The following is an 18,766-nucleotide window of genomic DNA, read 5'->3' as shown; positions in this document are numbered from 1 at the left end:
GTCGGTGTATTATGGGATGTACGAGCTCCTGTCGGTGTATTATGGGATGTACGAGCTCCTGTCGGTGTATTATGGGATGTAGGAGCTCCTGTCGGTGTATTATGGGATGTAGGAGCTCCTGTCGGTGTATTATGGGATGTACGAGCTCCTGTCGGTGTATTATGGGATGTTCGAGCTCCTGTCGGTGTATTATGGGATGTACGAGCTCCTGTCGGTGTATTATGGGATGTACGAGCTCCTGCCGCTGTATTATGGGATGTACGAGCTCCTGTCGGTGTATTATGGGATGTAGGAGCTCCTGTCGGTGTATTATGGGATGTACGAGCTCCTGTCGGTGTATTATGGGATGTAGGAGCTCCTGTCGGTGTATTATGGGATGTACGAGCTCCTGTCGGTGTATTATGGGATGTACGAGCTCCTGCCGCTGTATTATGGGATGTACGAGCTCCTGTCGGTGTATTATGGGATGTAGGAGCTCCTGTCGGTGTATTATGGGATGTACGAGCTCCTGTCGGTGTATTATGGGATGTAGGAGCTCCTGTCGGTGTATTATGGGATGTACGCGCTTCTGTCGGTGTATTATGGGATGTACGAGCTCCTGTCAGTGTATTATGGGATGTACGAGCTCCTGTCGGTGTATTATGGGATGTACGCGCTTCTGTCGGTGTATTATGGGATGTACGAGCTCCTGTCGGTGTATTATGGGATGTAGGAGCTCCTGTCGGTGTATTATGGGATGTACGCGCTTCTGTCGGTGTATTATGGGATGTACGCGCTCCTGTCGATGTACAGAATGATTAGTTGTGATCAGCAGCTTCTTTAGACTCTTACTTTAGTATTTTAGTGTCACCCACTTTTAAAGGGCGTCTCCCAATGTTACCAAATCCCTTTCGGATTTACAGGACAATTGCACGTATTCCCGACATATCCTATAAACAGTGAGAACAGTATCACTGACAGGGTATCAAACTGAGAAGCTTAGATACAGCAGCGCCATAGACAGGGTACGTCACTCCCCGCCCTGTGAAGAGCCATGTTGACATGAGACTGGAAGCCGCGGTGCATTGTGGGACTAATACGCTGCATTTCCTTTTATGAATGTGAAGCTTCCTGGTTGATGTCGCGGGTCATGCCGGGAGTTGTAGTGCAGACATCGCGGCCATCGTAATACTATCTCCCAGCATGCACCGGACTTCCGCTCCATCATTACAGGAAATGGATGCGGCTGAATCTACCGAGAGCGGAACCATGGACCGGGTGAGAGAGGGGGAGCCGGGGGCTAACTGATCACATGACACTGACCCCGGGGGCTGACACTCTGATCACATGACTGACCCCGGGAGCTGACACTCTGATCACATGACACTGACCCCGGGAGCTGACACTCTGATCACATGACACTGACCCCGGGAGCTGACACTCTGATCACGTGATACTGACTCCGGGAGCTGACACTCTGATCACATGACACTGACCCCGGGAGCTGACACTCTGATCACGTGACACTGACCCCTGGAGCTGACACTCTGATCACGTGACACTGACCCTGGGGGCTGACACTCTGATCACGTGACACTGACCCCGGGGGCTGACACACTGATCACATGACACTGACCCCGGGAGCTGACACTGACCCCGGGGGCTGACACACTGATCACATGACACTGACCCCGGGAGCTGACACTGATCACGTGACACTGATCCCGGGAGCTGACACTGACCCCGGGGGCTGACACACTGATCACGTGACACTGATCCCGGGAGCTGACACTGATCACGTGACACTGACCCCGGGGGCTGACACTGATCACGTGACACTGATCCCGGGAGCTGACACTGATCACGTGACACTGATCCCGGGAGCTGACACTGATCACGTGACACTGACCCCGGGAGCTGACACTCTGATCACATGACACTGACTCCGGGAGCTGACACTCTGATCACGTGACACTGATCCCGGGAGCTGACACTGATCACGTGACACTGACCCCGGGAGCTGACACTCTGATCACATGACACTGATCCCGGGAGCTGACACTCTGATCACGTGACACTGATCCCGGGAGCTGACACTGATCACGTGACACTGACCCCGGGAGCTGACACTCTGATCACGTGACACTGACCCCGGGAGCTGACACTCTGATCACGTGACACTGACCCCGGGAGCTGACACTCTGATCACGTGACACTGACCCCGGGAGCTGACACTCTGATCACGTGACACTGACCCCGGGAGCTGACACTCTGATCACGTGACACTGACCCCGGGAGCTGACACTCTGATCACATGACACTGACCCCGGGAGCTGACACTCTGATCACATGACACTGACCCCGGGGGCTGACACTCTGATCACATGACACTGACCCCGGGAGCTGACACTCTGATCACATGACACTGACCCCGGGAGCTGACACTCTGATCACATGACACTGACCCCGGGAGCTGACACTCTGATCACATGACACTGACCCCGGGAGCTGACACTCTGATCACATGACACTGACCCCGGGAGCTGACACTCTGATCACGTGACACTGACCCCGGGAGCTGACACTCTGATCACGTGACACTGACCCCGGGAGCTGACACTCTGATCACGTGACACTGACCCCGGGAGCTGACACTCTGATCACGTGACACTGACCCCGGGAGCTGACACTCTGATCACGTGACACTGACCCCGGGAGCTGACACTCTGATCACGTGACACTGACCCCGGGGGCTGACACTCTGATCACATGACACTGACCCCGGGGGCTGACTGATCACATGACACTGACCCCGGGAGCTGACACTCTGATCACATGACACTGACCCTGGGGGCTGACACTCTGATCACATGACACTGACCCCGGGGGCTGACACTCTGGTCAAGTGACACTGACCCCGGGGGCTGAGACTCTGATCACATGACACTGACCCCGGGGGCTGAGACTCTGATCACATGACACTGACCCCGGGAGCTGACACTCTGATCACATGACACTGACCCCGGGAGCTGACACTCTGATCACATGACACTGACCCCGGAAGCTGGCACTCTGATCACATGACACTGACCCCGGGAGCTGACACTTTGATCACGTGACACTGACCCCGGGGGCTGACACTCTGATCACGTGACACTGACCCCGGGAGCTGACACTCTGATCACGTGACACTGACCCCGGGAGCTGACACTCTGATCACGTGACACTGCCCCCGGGAGCTGACACTCTGATCACGTGACACTGACCCCGGGGGCTGACACTCTGATCACGTGACACTGACCCCGGGAGCTGACACTCTGATCATGTGACACTGACCCCGGGAGCTGACACTCTGATCACGTGACACTGACCCCGGGAGCTGACACTCTGATCACGTGACACTGACCCCGGGAGCTGACACTCTGATCACGTGACACTGACCCCGGGGGCTGACACTCTGATCATGTGACACTGACCCCGGGGGCTGACACTCTGATCACGTGACACTGACCCCGGGAGCTGACACTCTGATCACATGACACTGACCCCGGGGGCTGACTGATCACATGACACTGACCCCGGGAGCTGACACTCTGATCACATCACATGACACTGACCCCGGGAGCTGACACTCTGATCACGTGACACTGACCCCGGGAGCTGACACTCTGATCACGTGACACTGACCCCGGGGGCTGACACTCTGATCACGTGACACTGACCCCGGGAGCTGACACTCTGATCACATGACACTGACCCCGGGAGCTGACACTCTGATCACGTGACACTGACCCCGGGAGCTGACACTCTGATCACGTGACACTGACCCCGGGAGCTGACACTCTGATCACATGACACTGACCCCGGGAGCTGACACTCTGATCACATGACACTGACCCCGGGAGCTGACACTCTGATCACATGACACTGACCCCGGGGGCTGACTGATCACATGACACTGACCCCGGGGGCTGACTGATCACATGACACTGACCCCGGGAGCTGACACTCTGATCATGTGACACTGACCCCGGGAGCTGGCACTCTGATCACGTGACACTGACCCCGGGAGCTGACACTCTGATCACGTGACACTGATCCCGGGAGCTGACACTCTGATCACATGACACTGACCCCGGGAGCTGACACTCTGATCACATGACACTGACCCCGGGGGCTGACTGATCACATGACACTGACCCCGGGGGCTGACACTCTGATCACATGACACTGACCCCGGGAGCTGACACTCTGATCACATGACACTGACCCCGGGAGCTGACACTCTGATCACATGACTCTGACCCCGGGAGCTGACACTCTGATCACATGACACTGACCCCGGGAGCTGACACTCTGATCACATGACACTGACCCCGGGGGCTGACTGATCACATGACACTGACCCCGGGGGCTGACACTCTGATCACATGACACTGACCCCGGGAGCTGACACTCTGATCACATGACACTGACCCCGGGAGCTGACACTCTGATCACATGACACTGACCCCGGGAGCTGACACTCTGATCACATGACACTGACCCCGGGAGCTGACACTCTGATCACATGACACTGACCCCGGGAGCTGACACTCTGATCACATGACACTGACCCCGGGAGCTGACACTCTGATCACGTGACACTGACCCCGGGAGCTGACACTCTGATCACGTGACACTGACCCCGGGAGCTGACACTCTGATCACGTGACACTGACCCCGGGAGCTGACACTCTGATCACGTGACACTGACCCCGGGAGCTGACACTCTGATCACGTGACACTGACCCCGGGAGCTGACACTCTGATCATGTGACACTGACCCCGGGAGCTGACACTCTGATCACATGACACTGACCCCGGGAGCTGACACTCTGATCACATGACACTGACCCCGGGAGCTGACTGATCACATGACACTGACCCCGGGGGCTGACACTCTGATCACGTGACACTGACCCCGGGGGCTGACACTCTGACCACGTGACACTGACCCCGGGGGCTGACACTCTGATCACATGACACTGACCCCGGGGGCTGACACTCTGATCACATGACACTGACCCCGGGGGCTGACACTCTGATCACATGACACTGACCCCGGGGGCTGACACTCTGATCACGTGACACTGACCCCGGGGGCTGACACTCTGACCACGTGACACTGACCCCGGGGGCTGACACTCTGACCACGTGACACTGACCCCGGGGGCTGACACTCTGATCACGTGACACTGACCCCGGGAGCTGACACTCTGATCACATGACACTGACCCCGGGAGCTGACACTCTGTGGTCGAGGGATGTGACGCTTTTCCTCGTTCCTCCAGGTTACGGTGACGTTTGAGGACGTGGCGGTTTATTTCTCACGGGGGGAGTGGGAGACGCTGGGGGAGGAGCAGAAGTCGCTGTATAAGGAGGTGATGAACGACAATTACCAGATGATCCTGTCGCTACGTGAGTGTCCGTAGACCCCCCCCCCCAGACCCCCCTGTGCTGGGAGTGGGGGAGGGAAGTCTCATCTTTGTCTCTTCCTCGCAGATCGTCCTGACATTATACTGAACATTGAGCTGGGATGTGACCCGTACGTCCGGAGCCGGGGAGAGCGCGCCGCCACCGCAGGTACTGGTCTCATGTGCGGGGGAGGGGTGTCTGCCTCTGGTTGTAGTGAAGCTTCCTGCCGGCTACATTCACACCAGCATGGCCGAGGTGCGACCGTGCGGGGCGCGTTATCACCCATCCCCCACAGTCTATGGGGGGGTGCGTGAAGCGCAAAAACATAGGACACGTCCAAATACCTCCACAGACCCCTCACACGCTCCGTTCAAACAATAGTCATGTGACTGGACCCAATACATGAGTCATGTGACGGCCGTTGTTCTAACAGTCATCACAGGGACATGATACACGATGGTCTGAATGAGCCTCAATCTAAATACCCCCGAGCACCTGTGACCACCCCAGCTACACCCTAAATCCACAGGAGACTTTACAGTGTACCTACAGCTGCTTCTATATACCCTGCAGACAGTACAGCCCGCTGACCTCTGAACCCGATGTTACTGCATATATATATATATAGCACTACACAGCAGAGTCCCTGTCCACATACATTACTTATCCTGTACTGATCCTGAGTTACATCCTGTATTATACTCCAGAGCTGCACTCACTATTCTGCTGGTGCAGTCACTGTGTACATACATTACTTATCCTGTACTGATCCTGAGTTACATCCTGTATTATACTCCAGAGCTGCACTCACTATTCTGCTGGTGGAGTCACTGTGTACATACATTACATTCCTTATCCTGTACTGATCCTGAGTTACATCCTGTATTATACTCCAGAGCTGCACTCACTATTCTGCTGGTGGAGTCACTGTGTACATACATTACATTCCTTATCCTGTACTGATCCTGAGTTATATCCTGTATTATACTCCAGAGCTGCACTCACTATTCTGCTGGTGGAGTCACTGTGTACATACATTACATTCCTTATCCTGTACTGATCCTGAGTTACATCCTGTATTATACTCTAGAGCTGTACTCACTATTCTGCTGGTGGAGTCACTGTGTACATACATTACATTACTTATCCTGTACTGATCCTGAGTTATATCCTGTATTATACTCCAGAGCTGCACTCACTATTCTGCTGGTGGAGTCACTGTGTACATACATTACATCACTTATCCTGTACTGATCCTGAGTTACATCCTGTATTATACTCCAGAGCTGCACTCACTATTCTGCTGGTGGAGTCACTGTGTACATACATTACTTATCCTGTACTGATCCTGAGTTACATCCTGTATTATACTCCAGAGCTGCACTCACTATTCTGCTGGTGGAGTCACTGTGTACATACATTACATTCCTTATCCTGTACTGATCCTGAGTTACATCCTGTATTATACTCTAGAGCTGTACTCACTATTCTGCTGGTGGAGTCACTGTGTACATACATTACATTACTTATCCTGTACTGATCCTGAGTTATATCCTGTATTATACTCCAGAGCTGCACTCACTATTCTGCTGGTGGAGTCACTGTGTACATACATTACATCACTTATCCTGTACTGATCCTGAGTTACATCCTGTATTATACTCCAGATCTGCACTCACTATTCTGCTGGTGGAGTCACTGTGTACATACATTACATTACTTATCCTGTACTAATCCTGAGTTACATCCTGTATTATACTCCAGATCTGCACTCACTATTCTGCTGGTAGAGTCACTGTGTACATACATTACATTACTTATCCTGTACTGATCCTCAGTTATATCCTGTATTATACTCCAGAGCTGCACTCACTATTCTGCTGGTGGAGTCACTATGTACATACATTACATTACTTATCCTGTACTGATCCTGAGTTATATCCTGTATTATACTCCAGAGCTGCACTCACTATTCTGCTGGTGGAGTCACTGTGTACATACATTACATTACTTATCCTGTACTGATCCTGAGTTATATCCTGTATTATACTCCAGAGCTGCACTCACTATTCTGCTGGTGGAGTCACTGTGTACATACATTACATTACTTATCCTGTACTGATCCTGAGTTACATCATGTATTATACTCCGGAGCTGCACTCACTATTCTGCTGGTGGAGTCACTGTGTACATACATTACATTACTTATCCTGTACTGATCCTGAGTTACATCCTGTATTATACTCCAGAGCTGCACTCACTATTCTGCTGGTGGAGTCACTGTGTACATACATTACATTACTTATCCTGTACTGATCCTGAGTTATATCCTGTATTATACTCCAGAGCTGCACTCACTATTCTGCTGGTGGAATCACTGTGTACATATATTACTTATCCTGTAGTGATCCTGAGTTACATCCTGTATTATACTCCAGAGCTGCACTCACTATTCTGCTGGTGGAATCACTGTGTACATTACATTACTGATCCTGTACTGATCCTGAGTTATATCCTGTATTATACTCCAGAGCTGCACTCACTATTCTGCTGGTGGAGTCACTGTGTACATACATTACATTACTTATCCTGTACTGATCCTGAGTTACATCCTGTATTATACTCCAGAGCTGCACTCACTATTCTGCTGGTGGAGTCACTGTGTACATACATTACATTACTTATCCTGTACTGATCCTGAGTTACATCCTGTATTATACTCCAGAGCTGCACTCACTATTCTGCTGGTGGAATCACTGTGTACATTACATTACTGATCCTGTACTGATCCTGAGTTATATCCTGTATTATACTCCAGAGCTGCACTCACTATTCTGCTGGTGGAGTCACTGTGTACATATATTACTTATCCTGTACTGATCCTGAGTTATATCCTGTATTATACTCCAGAGCTGCACTCACTATTCTGCTGGTGGAGTCACTGTGTACATTACATTACATTACTTATCCTGTACTGATCCTGAGTTACATCCTGTATTATACTCCGGAGCTGCACTCACTATTCTGCTGGTGGAATCACTGTGTACATATATTACTTATCCTGTACTGATCCTGAGTTATATCCTGTATTATACTCCAGAGCTGCACTCACTATTCTGCTGGTGGAGTCACTGTGTACATACATTACATTACTTATCCTGTACTGATCCTGAGTTACATCCTGTATTATACTCCAGAGCTGCACTCACTATTCTGCTGGTGGAGTCACTGTGTGCATACATTACATTACTTATCCTGTACTGATCCTGAGTTACATCCTGTATTATACTCCAGTGCTGCACTCACTATTCTGCTGGTGGAGTCACTGTGTACATACATTACATTACTTATCCTGTACTGATCCTGAGTTATATCCTGTATTATACTCCAAAGCTGCACTCACTATTCTGCTGGTGGAGTCACTGTGTACATACATTACATGACTTATCCTGTACTGATCCTGAGTTACATCCTGTATTATACTCCAGAGCTGCACTCACTATTCTGCTGGTGGAGTCACTGTGTACATACATTACATTACTTCTCCTGCACTGATCCTGAGTTACATCCTGTATTATACTCCAGAGCTGCACTCACTATTCTGCTGGTGGAGTCACTGTGTACATACATTACATTACTTATCCTGTACTGATCCGGAGTTACATCCTGTATTATACTCCAGAGCTGCACTCACTATTCTGCTGGTGGAGTCACTGTGTACATACATTACTTATCCTGTACTGATCCTGAGTTATATCCTGTATTATACTCCACAGCTATACTCTCTATTCTGCTGGTGGAGTCACTGTGTACATACATTACATTACTTATCCTGTACTGATCCTGAGTTACATCCTGTATTATACTCCAGAGCTGCACTCACTATTCTGCTGGTGGAGTCACTGTGTACATACATTACATTACTTATCCTGTACTGATCCTGAGTTATATCCTGTATTATACTCCAGAGCTGCACTCACTATTCTGCTGGTGGAGTCACTGTGTACATACATTACATTACTTATCCTGTACTGATCCTGAGTTACATCCTGTATTATACTCCAGAGCTGTACTCACTATTCTGCTGGTGGAGTCATTGTGTACATACATTACATTACTTATCCTGTACTGATCCTGAGTTATATCCTGTATTATACTCCAGAGCTGCACTCACTATTCTGCTGGTGGAGTCACTGTGTACATACATTACTTATCCTGTACTGATCCTGAGTTATATCCTGTATTATACTCCAGAGCTGCACTCACTATTCTGCTGGTGGAGTCACTATGTACATACATTACATTACTTATCCTGAGTTACATCCTGTATTATACTCCAGAGCTGCACTCACTATTCTGCAGGTGGAGTCACTGTGTACATACATTACTTATCCTGTAAATTTCTGCTTGTTGGTATTGGAAACAGTCAGCATGCTTGTGGATAGACACCTACTCAACAGCTTAAAGGAGGGTCAGATTACTTAACAGTGAGTGGTGTAAAGTCACCAGAGCGAGTTCTGTGAAGGCTGTAGCGATAGTAGATACTTTTGATATTTCAGCTCTGGAGCTTTCAGAATAGTGAATACAGCTGTGGGTATGATTGCAATATAAAACGTTGTAATTCAGGATCACTATCAGATATTTGGCCCAACGTTACGTGCCGGTTATTTCTACTGGGTAATAAAGGTGGAGCGTGGCTTTAATGTGCTGCAGATATTCAGGGCTCTGATTTCCTGGGTTGTTTATTGTCTGCGTTACTTTTTACTTGCCGGATCCTTCACATTCATCATCTTCTGTCTCTCCATCTCCAAAAGGTTCTGGAGAAGAGAAGAATATGGAGGACAGATCTTTATTCCAGCAAAGCTGCAGTGACGGCAACGTGGAGACGAGTGGTATATGTGAGCCGCCGGTGAAGAGGCAGCGGCGATATCCCCGAGTAAATCCCGTCAGGTGGATCAAGAAAGTTAAGAAAAGGAAACGGCGTTCTTCCCACCGTGGAAGGAGATCTGAGGAGAAGATGTTTACTGAAGACTATCAATACAAAACCCCCCTGGAAAAGATCAGCTGCGACCCCTCCGCCGGTGTCACGCGACATTCAGCAAGTGACCTTCCGGATGAGCCGCTCCTCAATAATCTCTTTATGAAGATCCGGGCCAGTAAAAACCTCAAGTCTGAGGAGGTCTCGGATCTTGGGACGACCGCAGAACCTTGTAACTATCCGGGGGAAGCTGTGACTTCATGTGAGAAACAAAAGGATGTTTCCGAAAGCAGCGACGTGACAAGAGGCGCGAGGTTCACAGCGGACACGAAAAACTGCACAAAAACAATAGAAGGTTCCTGTTCACCGTCCAACTTACATCGTTACCATAAGAAATGTTACGTAGACTCCGGACTGGATGACTCCAAAGATGGTCCTGAGACCTCAGATATTCTGATCGCAGCAAAAACTGACAACCCCCCCAAGACGGAAATCCCAAAAAGTGAAGACGGGATGGAGGAAACAAGGTCTTCAACTACAAACAAGAAAGTTTCCCAACGCAAGAAAGATAAACATGTCAAATTCAGCGAGGTGGTCACCATGTTCCTCATTGAGAAGGATTCAGAGGAGAACTCGGGGGAGGGGCTGGCGGGGGGAGTGAAGCTGCGGAGAAGACGTCTTCCCATCTGTAACAACGAGAAGGACAGGAAGCAGAGCAAATTTACAGGTTGTAAACAGTGGGGGGGTGATGAAGAAGAACACCGACCATCTCACGGCTCCATCCCTAGGAATGTAAGAAAGGAAACCACCGTGTCAAGCTGCTGCCCCGCGGAGAAGGCGAAAAGCTCAACCAAGTGCAGCAAGAAGATGACTGTGGAAGGAACAGATACTCCACGGAGTGCCCCAGACCGGGACGCAACTTCTCCAACCAAACCCACCATAAAGCCAAGACATCAACTGCACGGCGTCCGGATGAATCAGGTCGGGACACAAGTTGGTATAAACTTACAAGAGAATTGCCGCCCTAGCAAGGAGAGTGAGGACAAGAAGGTGGAAACCTGCCCGGAGCCGCAACAACCAAAGACCCCCCCCAACGCCCATGAGCAGAAGTTCATTAAATCTTATACCTGCTCTAATTGTGGTAAAATCACCCACTGGTCGAAGCTCAGCGTCCATCAGAAGGAGAACATCGAGAGGTCCATCGCTCACCTGTGCAAAATGTGTGGTTGTCTCAAGCGCATTAGGAGCAACTCCGCTGCTGCCCAGACCATCAGCCCTGCCAATCTATCCCTCCAGCCCCAACCAGGGAATGGCAGCAAGAAAATGTCAGCGTATTCCTCTCCTGAACCAAACACACAGAGCGTCTTACCAGCTGAGAAGAGGCAAAAGCGAATAATGAATGAGAAGATCATCGTAACGGCAGTCGGCATGGTCACTGCTAATGATCAGAGAAGCGGAGCAAACAGGGATGACTTCCAGAAGCCTCCACCAAAGTGTCCTGAACAGAACAAACCCAATGTATGCAGCAAATGTCAAAATCTGGGAGCCTCCGTGGATCCTAAGCTCAAGGCGATCACAGGATCCTTATCCAACAACACGTCCACTAGTGATACTTTACCTCTGGGTTTAGATTCCAGACGGAACAAAATCGGCACAAGGGATAAAAAAGTGGCCTCCAAAACCTCTGATAAACAGCCCGGAAAGACGGGGGACAGCAGGATCCACGAGGTCTGCACCAAGTGTGGTGAACATTTTAGGTTAGAGCTAAAGAAAAACCCCCCCAGCTGTGATCAGCAGAAGAAAGCGTTTCAGAGCTTCCCCGCCGTGCTCCAGAAGCCACCGGACAGCCCTAGTGCTCCTCCGAAGACGCGGTCTACTAATGTGCACCAAATAAGGAATCCCAGGCGTCTCCTGGACGCCGCAAATCCCAAATCTGATAATGATTCTGAAATCTGCACTAAATGTGGCAAGAGCATGTTGCTGCATGTGTCGGTAAACCCAGAGAATCCTGATGAGGGGGGTGAGAAGAACTGCGTTCTGCGTCTGAAGAAGAAGCGCAAGCGACCGTTGGAAGGGATGGAGCCCTTCCAATGCAAACAGTGTGGGAAGATCTTCACCCGCCACTTCACTCTGCTGCAGCACAATACTGTACACACCGGAGAGCGCCCCTACTCCTGCAAAGAATGCGGCAAATCCTTCCGAGATGGTGGATACCTTAAAATTCACATGAGGTTGCACACGAAGGAGAAACCCTACACTTGCTCAGAGTGTGGTAAGAGTTTTGTCCAGAACCCGGCGCTGGTGACGCACATGAGGACACACACAGATGAGAAGCCATTCCAGTGCAGCGAGTGTGGGAAGAGCTTCAGGGATCGCTCCACCTATCGGCACCACCAGAGAATCCACACCGGGGAGAAACCATTCACTTGTTCATTTTGTGGAAGGAAGTTCACACAGCAGTCACACGTGAAGCGCCATGAGAAGACGCACACCGGCGAGAGGCCGTTCGGATGCACAGTGTGTGAGAAGAAGTTTGTTGACCGTACAAAGCTGAGAAAACACGAGCTCATCCATAACCGAGGGAACGAGCGAGAGCCCAAGGCGTGACCTCCATTGTGTAACGTCCTGACTGCCCGTTCTGCTCGGTGTTGTGGCTGGAGCCGCACTAATTCTCAGCATTTTATGAAATGTTTTATATTTTTCTACTTATTGATAATTGTGGATCTGGAACGCGTGATCCCAGGGACTTGGTCTTATAAGGACAGACGGTCTCCGGAGGCCTCTTCTTGCCTTCCATTGTTATTCCTGTGCCGGACAGTAACCGGTTCGAAAGCACTTGTTTACCCACAAGCAGTGGCCTCTCCCTTATTTTTGCGGCCATCTTGTGTCTCCATAGGAATGTTACGGATGCCGGTTCCCCACTGCCCCTAGTGGCTGGATTATAGCTGGATCTCCCTGCGCCTGCACGTTGGGAGTCGTTGTTACGTTTGTCCTGTATACACCTGGAGGATGGCAGACGAGTGGAGTCTCTTTATAAATGTAACGTCCGGCCATTGTGTCAAAACAAACGACCTGATCACACGGCCAGATATGATCTCTACATCTAATCATATAAGTGACCGTTGTATCTGTGTGTACCCATTATATACATATTACGTCATACTCTTCATCATCTCGTCGGTACTGGGGTGTGAAGGTTGGAGTTACCTGCTGGCTCAGCCCCAGGACGTGAGGACTTTATAATGAATAACTCTAGTAGGAACTCCCTGGTATGCTGGGAATTGTAGTTTCCCTCTCCCGCACTAGCCGGGGGGACTGACCGCTCACACAAACTCGCACTGTGGTCGTTCATGATCATATTTGACCAAAAGTGATTACGATTGGCCCAAGAATCAGGAAAGAAGTATCGGAGTAAGTACAGGGCCCCGCTATACATGTGATGTAGAGACACGGAGAAGTCGTGTCCGCCTCTTCTCTCCATTAATAAACATTGCATCCTTGTTTCTTAGTTGGTTTGTTGTGTCACCTACTTTGTCACAGTTTGAAAGGCACCGATCGGCTGAAGGTGATCGAGGGAGGCGTTCTGCGGTCTGAACCGGTTTGCTGGAGTTAGTGCTGTCAGACATTATCAGACGTGCCTTCCTGCGGCTGCACTCATACTCCGATCCCCAGGCTCCCACCCATACTCCGATCCGCCAGGCTCCCACCCATACTCCGATCCCCCAGGCTCCCACCCGTACTCCTACCCCCCAGGCTCCCACCCGTACTCCTATCCCCCAGGCTCCCACCCGTACTCCTATCCCCCAGGCTCCCACCCGTACTCCGATCCCCCAGGCTCCCACCCGTACTCCTACCCCCCAGGCTCCCACCCGTACTCCTATCCCCCAGGCTCCCACCCGTACTCCGATCCCCAGGCTCTCACTCATACTCCGATCCCCAGGCTCCCACCCATACTCCGATCCCCCAGGCTCCCACCCATACTCCGATCCCCCAGGCTCCCACCCATACTCCGATCCCCCAAGCTCTCACCCATACTCCGATCCCCCAGGCTCTCACCCAAACTCCGATCCCCCAGGCTCTCACTCATACTCCGATCCCCCAGGCTCCCACCCGTACTCCGATCCCCCAGGCTCCCACCCGTACTCCGATCCCCCAGGCTCCCACCCGTACTCCTACCCCCCAGGCTCCCACCCGTACTCCTACCCCCCAGGCTCCCACCCGTACTCCGATCCCCCAGGCTCCCACCCATACTCCGATCCCCCAGGCTCCCACCCGTACTCCGATCCCCCAGGCTCCCACCCGTACTCCTACCCCCCAGGCTCCCACCCGTACTCCTACCCCCCAGGCTCCCACCCGTACTCCGATCCCCCAGGCTCCCACCCATACTCCGATCCCCCAGGCTCCCACCCATACTCCGATCCCCCAGGCTCCCACCCGTACTCCGATCCCCCAGGCTCCCACCCGTACTCCGATCCCCCAGGCTCCCACCCGTACTCCGATCCCCCAGGCTCCCACCCGTACTCCGATCCCCCAGGCTCCCACCCGTACTCCGATCCCCCAGGCTCCCACCCGTACTCTGATCCCCAGGCTCCCACCCGTACTCTGATCCCCAGGCTCCCACCCGTACTCTGATCCCCAGGCTCCCACCCATACTCTGATCCCCAGGCTCCCACCCATACTCCGATCCCCCAGGCTCTCACTCATACTCCGATCCCCAGGCTCCCACCCATACTCCGATCCCCCAAGCTCTCACCCATACTCCGATCCCCCAGGCTCTCACCCAAACTCCGATCCCCCAGGCTCTCACTCATACTCCGATCCCCCAGGCTCTCACCCAAACTCCGATCCCCCAGGCTCTCACTCATACTCCGATCCCCCAGGCTCTCACCCAAACTCCGATCCCCCAGGCTCTCACTCATACTCCGATCCCCCAGGCTCTCACCCAAACTCCGATCCCCCAGGCTCTCACCCAAACTCCGATCCCCCAGGCTCTCACCCAAACTCCGATCCCCCAGGCTCTCACCCAAACTCTGATCCCCCAGGCTCTCACCCAAACTCCGATCCCCCAGGCTCTCACCCAAACTCTGATCCCCCAGGCTCTCACCCATACTCTGATCTCCCAGGCTCCCACCCATACTCCTATCCCCTAGGCTCCCACCCATACTCTGATCCCCCAGGCTCCCACCCATATTCCTGGGATGTGAAAGTGTGTACACCCGCCTGACAGTTATAAGAGGAATAGATCTGTGGACGAGTCTGTCACGCCGTCAGCCAGGCGTAGAAGCGGCACTTACAGGGGTCGTGCCATCAAACTGATTGTAAAGATTCTAAAACAGAACGAGAAGAAATTTGTATTTTTTTTGTATAATATGCGGATTAAAATATGTTCTGCGATTTCAACGCTTCTGATTTTGCTGTGGCTGCCGGAACGTCAGAGTGCGCGCGCGCAGACCTCTCCTGCTTCGTCCCAGAAAGCCTCTGAACCTGTGGCGCCGATAGAGGCGTGATAGAGACTGGCGCTTTAAAAATCCAGTGCAGAGTCCTGACGTTTACTTACGTAGAACGTCGCCATCTGGTGTTCAAAGTGTATAGCAATGGGCACATCAACCTTAGGCTTTGTTCACATGTTGAGGATTCCAGCGCGGATGCAGAGGTGAAATCTGCATTAAATCCACTCACTATCCGCCTCCAATGTAAGGGAATGAGGGTTTTTTAAGCTCCTTCATATGCACTGGAAAAAATCCACGTAGATTTGGCCCATTAAATTACAACGAGGATAATCTGCGTGCGGCTCTGCTGGCGCATCTGTAAATCTGAGTGTGCGCCCCGGATCCCTGCTGCAGATGCTTACGGCAAATCCAACACCTGTGAACATAGCCCAATGAGCTGAGTGGACGTGCGTGCTCAGTCACTCCCCACACCCAGGTCTCTGCATAGTAATCGCTTCATGGCAAGGCAGCCAATAGAAATAGCCCTGCTTGTCAGGGAAGGAGCACAGCCTCTGAAGTAACATGGCAGTATAGCGGAGGAGCTGAGCATGTCACCGACCTCAACCCTACTGCAGCGCTCCCCATCAGGCATGAAGGCACGCAGTGACCTCATCCTCCGGGATAGATGTGACAATATGTCGTGCACTTGTAGACTCAATGCCAAGAAGGGTCAGCGCAGTACGAGTAACAGAAGACGCATTGAGTACAAGCTTGTTTAGAGGGGTTGAGTGCCAGCTTGTTGCTATGTTTAGAGGGGTGTACTCTTTTATACAACGTACTCCTTATTCCCGGGGGCTGTCTCGTATTTCCAGAGTCTACGTCTGACTTCTATTCCCGGGGCCAGAAATGGTGCCCTGTTCCGTCAGATATGTAATTAATGGTACAATAAAAATGGGAAGCTTTTTCAGCACTGCTGACGGTCAGGGGTCGAGGCGGAAATGTTCAGCGCCACTTTATTAAGGTTTCAATGCCGGAATGGCGTCGTCTTCAGACCAGTGAATACAGACGAGGTGAAATAAAATGGCAAAAAATGTGGGAAAAACTAAGAAGCGACGTCATAATTCATTAGATGGACAAATTGAGCGTCCAATAGGAGAACTGGGATGCAACAGGTGAGCCAATCAAAGGTGAATCCTCATCACTGGGCAGTTGTAGTATCACGGGGGCCGTCTATATTAGAGACATGTTTGGGACAGTGATGACGGAATAGAAGAGAGAGATGATAATTAAATTATATAAATAAAAGTGATATTCAAAGTGCCCACTAACCCCATTGGTGGAAAAATAAGAATCAGGAAGACCTGCGCCCATGATAATATCCAATGTAAGACCCTCAGTAAATACTTTAAGAAAAAACATTCTCCAAGAAGCCGCGTCCATCGAGAGCGGAATGTCCAGAGCAGAAACGGCAAACCAACCGAATCTACCGGGCAGGTGAGACGCAGATTCATCACCACCTGGAATTCAGGTCACAGAGAGATCCTAGGTATCCTGTCATGGCAACGCTCCCCATCTGGAGGATCGCCTTCCCAGTAAGTTACTTTCAGGAGATCGGTCGCTAAAAAAACAAGAAGGCTGCGGAGGAAGAAACCAGAGACTGGACGGTGACTTCCGACCATTGGAGGAGCCTTCAGGTGCAGCAAATCCGGTGTCTAGGCCGCGGTGATCTTGTCCACAGATTGTCCTCATTTCCATCAGGACGCAGGAGGTCTTCTCCATCAGGAGGTCTTCTCCATCAGGTGACTCTGAATCTGTCCTTTACTTCAATGCCAATTTCCGATACGTTCAACGCAGAATCCAACATCTTAGAAACCGAATGAAGAGACACCGACCCCACTGTAGTGATCCCGACGCGCCACGGCCTCATCCGGCCGTCCTCAGTGGGAATTCTAATTGTTTTACGATCAACCCTATAGAACAGATTGGCAGCACTTCTAAACCGGTTAGGGACAATGCTGACCCTTTATCTCGCTGCGCTGTTTCCAGCAGTCCCGTAGAACTGAACAGTCGTTACGGAAACATGGAGCTCGCATGCTGCGCTGTTTATGTAACTCCCGGCCGTGTCATCAATAAGTGGCTGGGAGGCAGTGTGAGCACAAAAAGCTAGAACGGGGTTTAGCGGGCCATGTTCTGGAGAAAGGCGCAGGCCCCCTAGAGGTGGGACCCGCATCTGTCTGCCATCTATGACACATCCTGTGGATATGTCATACATGTCCCTCACGGGAAAAGCCCCGTAATATCTGTTTGTGCAGGTTTCTGGAGACTTCGAGATGTCCATCGTTCTTTGATGTTTTGAACATGAGAACCTATGAGATATTTATATAGTCAGGTACAGAACATGTACCCCACATATATACATATATATATATATGACACACATAGGTCTTTATAGAGGGATATATGATACACACACATATATATATATATATATATACACACACACACAGGTCTTTAGGATATAGGATATCTGGTAGACACACACATCTATATATATATATACATATATATATATATATACACACACACTAATAGGTCTTTAGGATATCTGATACACACACACACACACACACATACATATATACATACACTACCGTTCAAAAGTTTAGGGTCACTTAGAAATTTCCTTATTTTTGAAAGAAAAGCCCAGTTTTTTTCAATGAAAATAACATGAAATGAATCAGAAATCCACTCTATACATTGTTAATGTGGTAAATGACTATTCTAGCTGCAAACGTCTGGTGTTTAATGCAATATCTACATAGGTGTATAGAGGCCCATTTCCAGCAACCATCACTCCAGTGTTCTAATGGTACATTGTGTTTGCTGACTGTGTTAGAAGGCTAATGGATGATAAGAAAACCCT

At 50.8% G+C, this 18,766-nt stretch overlaps 1 protein-coding gene across 2 annotated transcripts; it reads left to right on the top strand.

The window, feature by feature from the left end:
* Positions 1-1,165: 1,165 nt before the first annotated feature.
* LOC142684357 (uncharacterized) lies at positions 1,166-13,922 on the top strand. 2 transcript variants are annotated; one of them, XM_075847520.1, is made up of 4 exons: positions 1,166-1,257; positions 5,313-5,402; positions 5,524-5,604; positions 10,251-13,922. In XM_075847520.1, the coding sequence occupies exon 4, from the start codon at positions 10,271-10,273 to the stop codon at positions 13,019-13,021; it is 2,751 nt and encodes a 916-aa protein (XP_075703635.1). In that variant the 5' UTR covers positions 1,166-1,257; positions 5,313-5,402; positions 5,524-5,604; positions 10,251-10,270; the 3' UTR covers positions 13,022-13,922. The 2 variants fall into 2 exon arrangements, with proteins under 2 accessions (XP_075703635.1, XP_075703634.1); XM_075847519.1 differs by having other exon boundaries at positions 5,313-5,439.
* The last annotated feature ends 4,844 nt before the right edge of the window (positions 13,923-18,766 follow it).

The sequence above is a fragment of the Rhinoderma darwinii genome (genome assembly GCF_050947455.1).
Source record: "Rhinoderma darwinii isolate aRhiDar2 chromosome 5 unlocalized genomic scaffold, aRhiDar2.hap1 SUPER_5_unloc_1, whole genome shotgun sequence".
Classification (NCBI taxonomy): domain Eukaryota; kingdom Metazoa; phylum Chordata; class Amphibia; order Anura; family Rhinodermatidae; genus Rhinoderma; species Rhinoderma darwinii.
The sequence above is the reverse complement of the archived record's forward strand: the minus strand, read 5'-3'. Positions and strand labels throughout refer to the sequence as shown.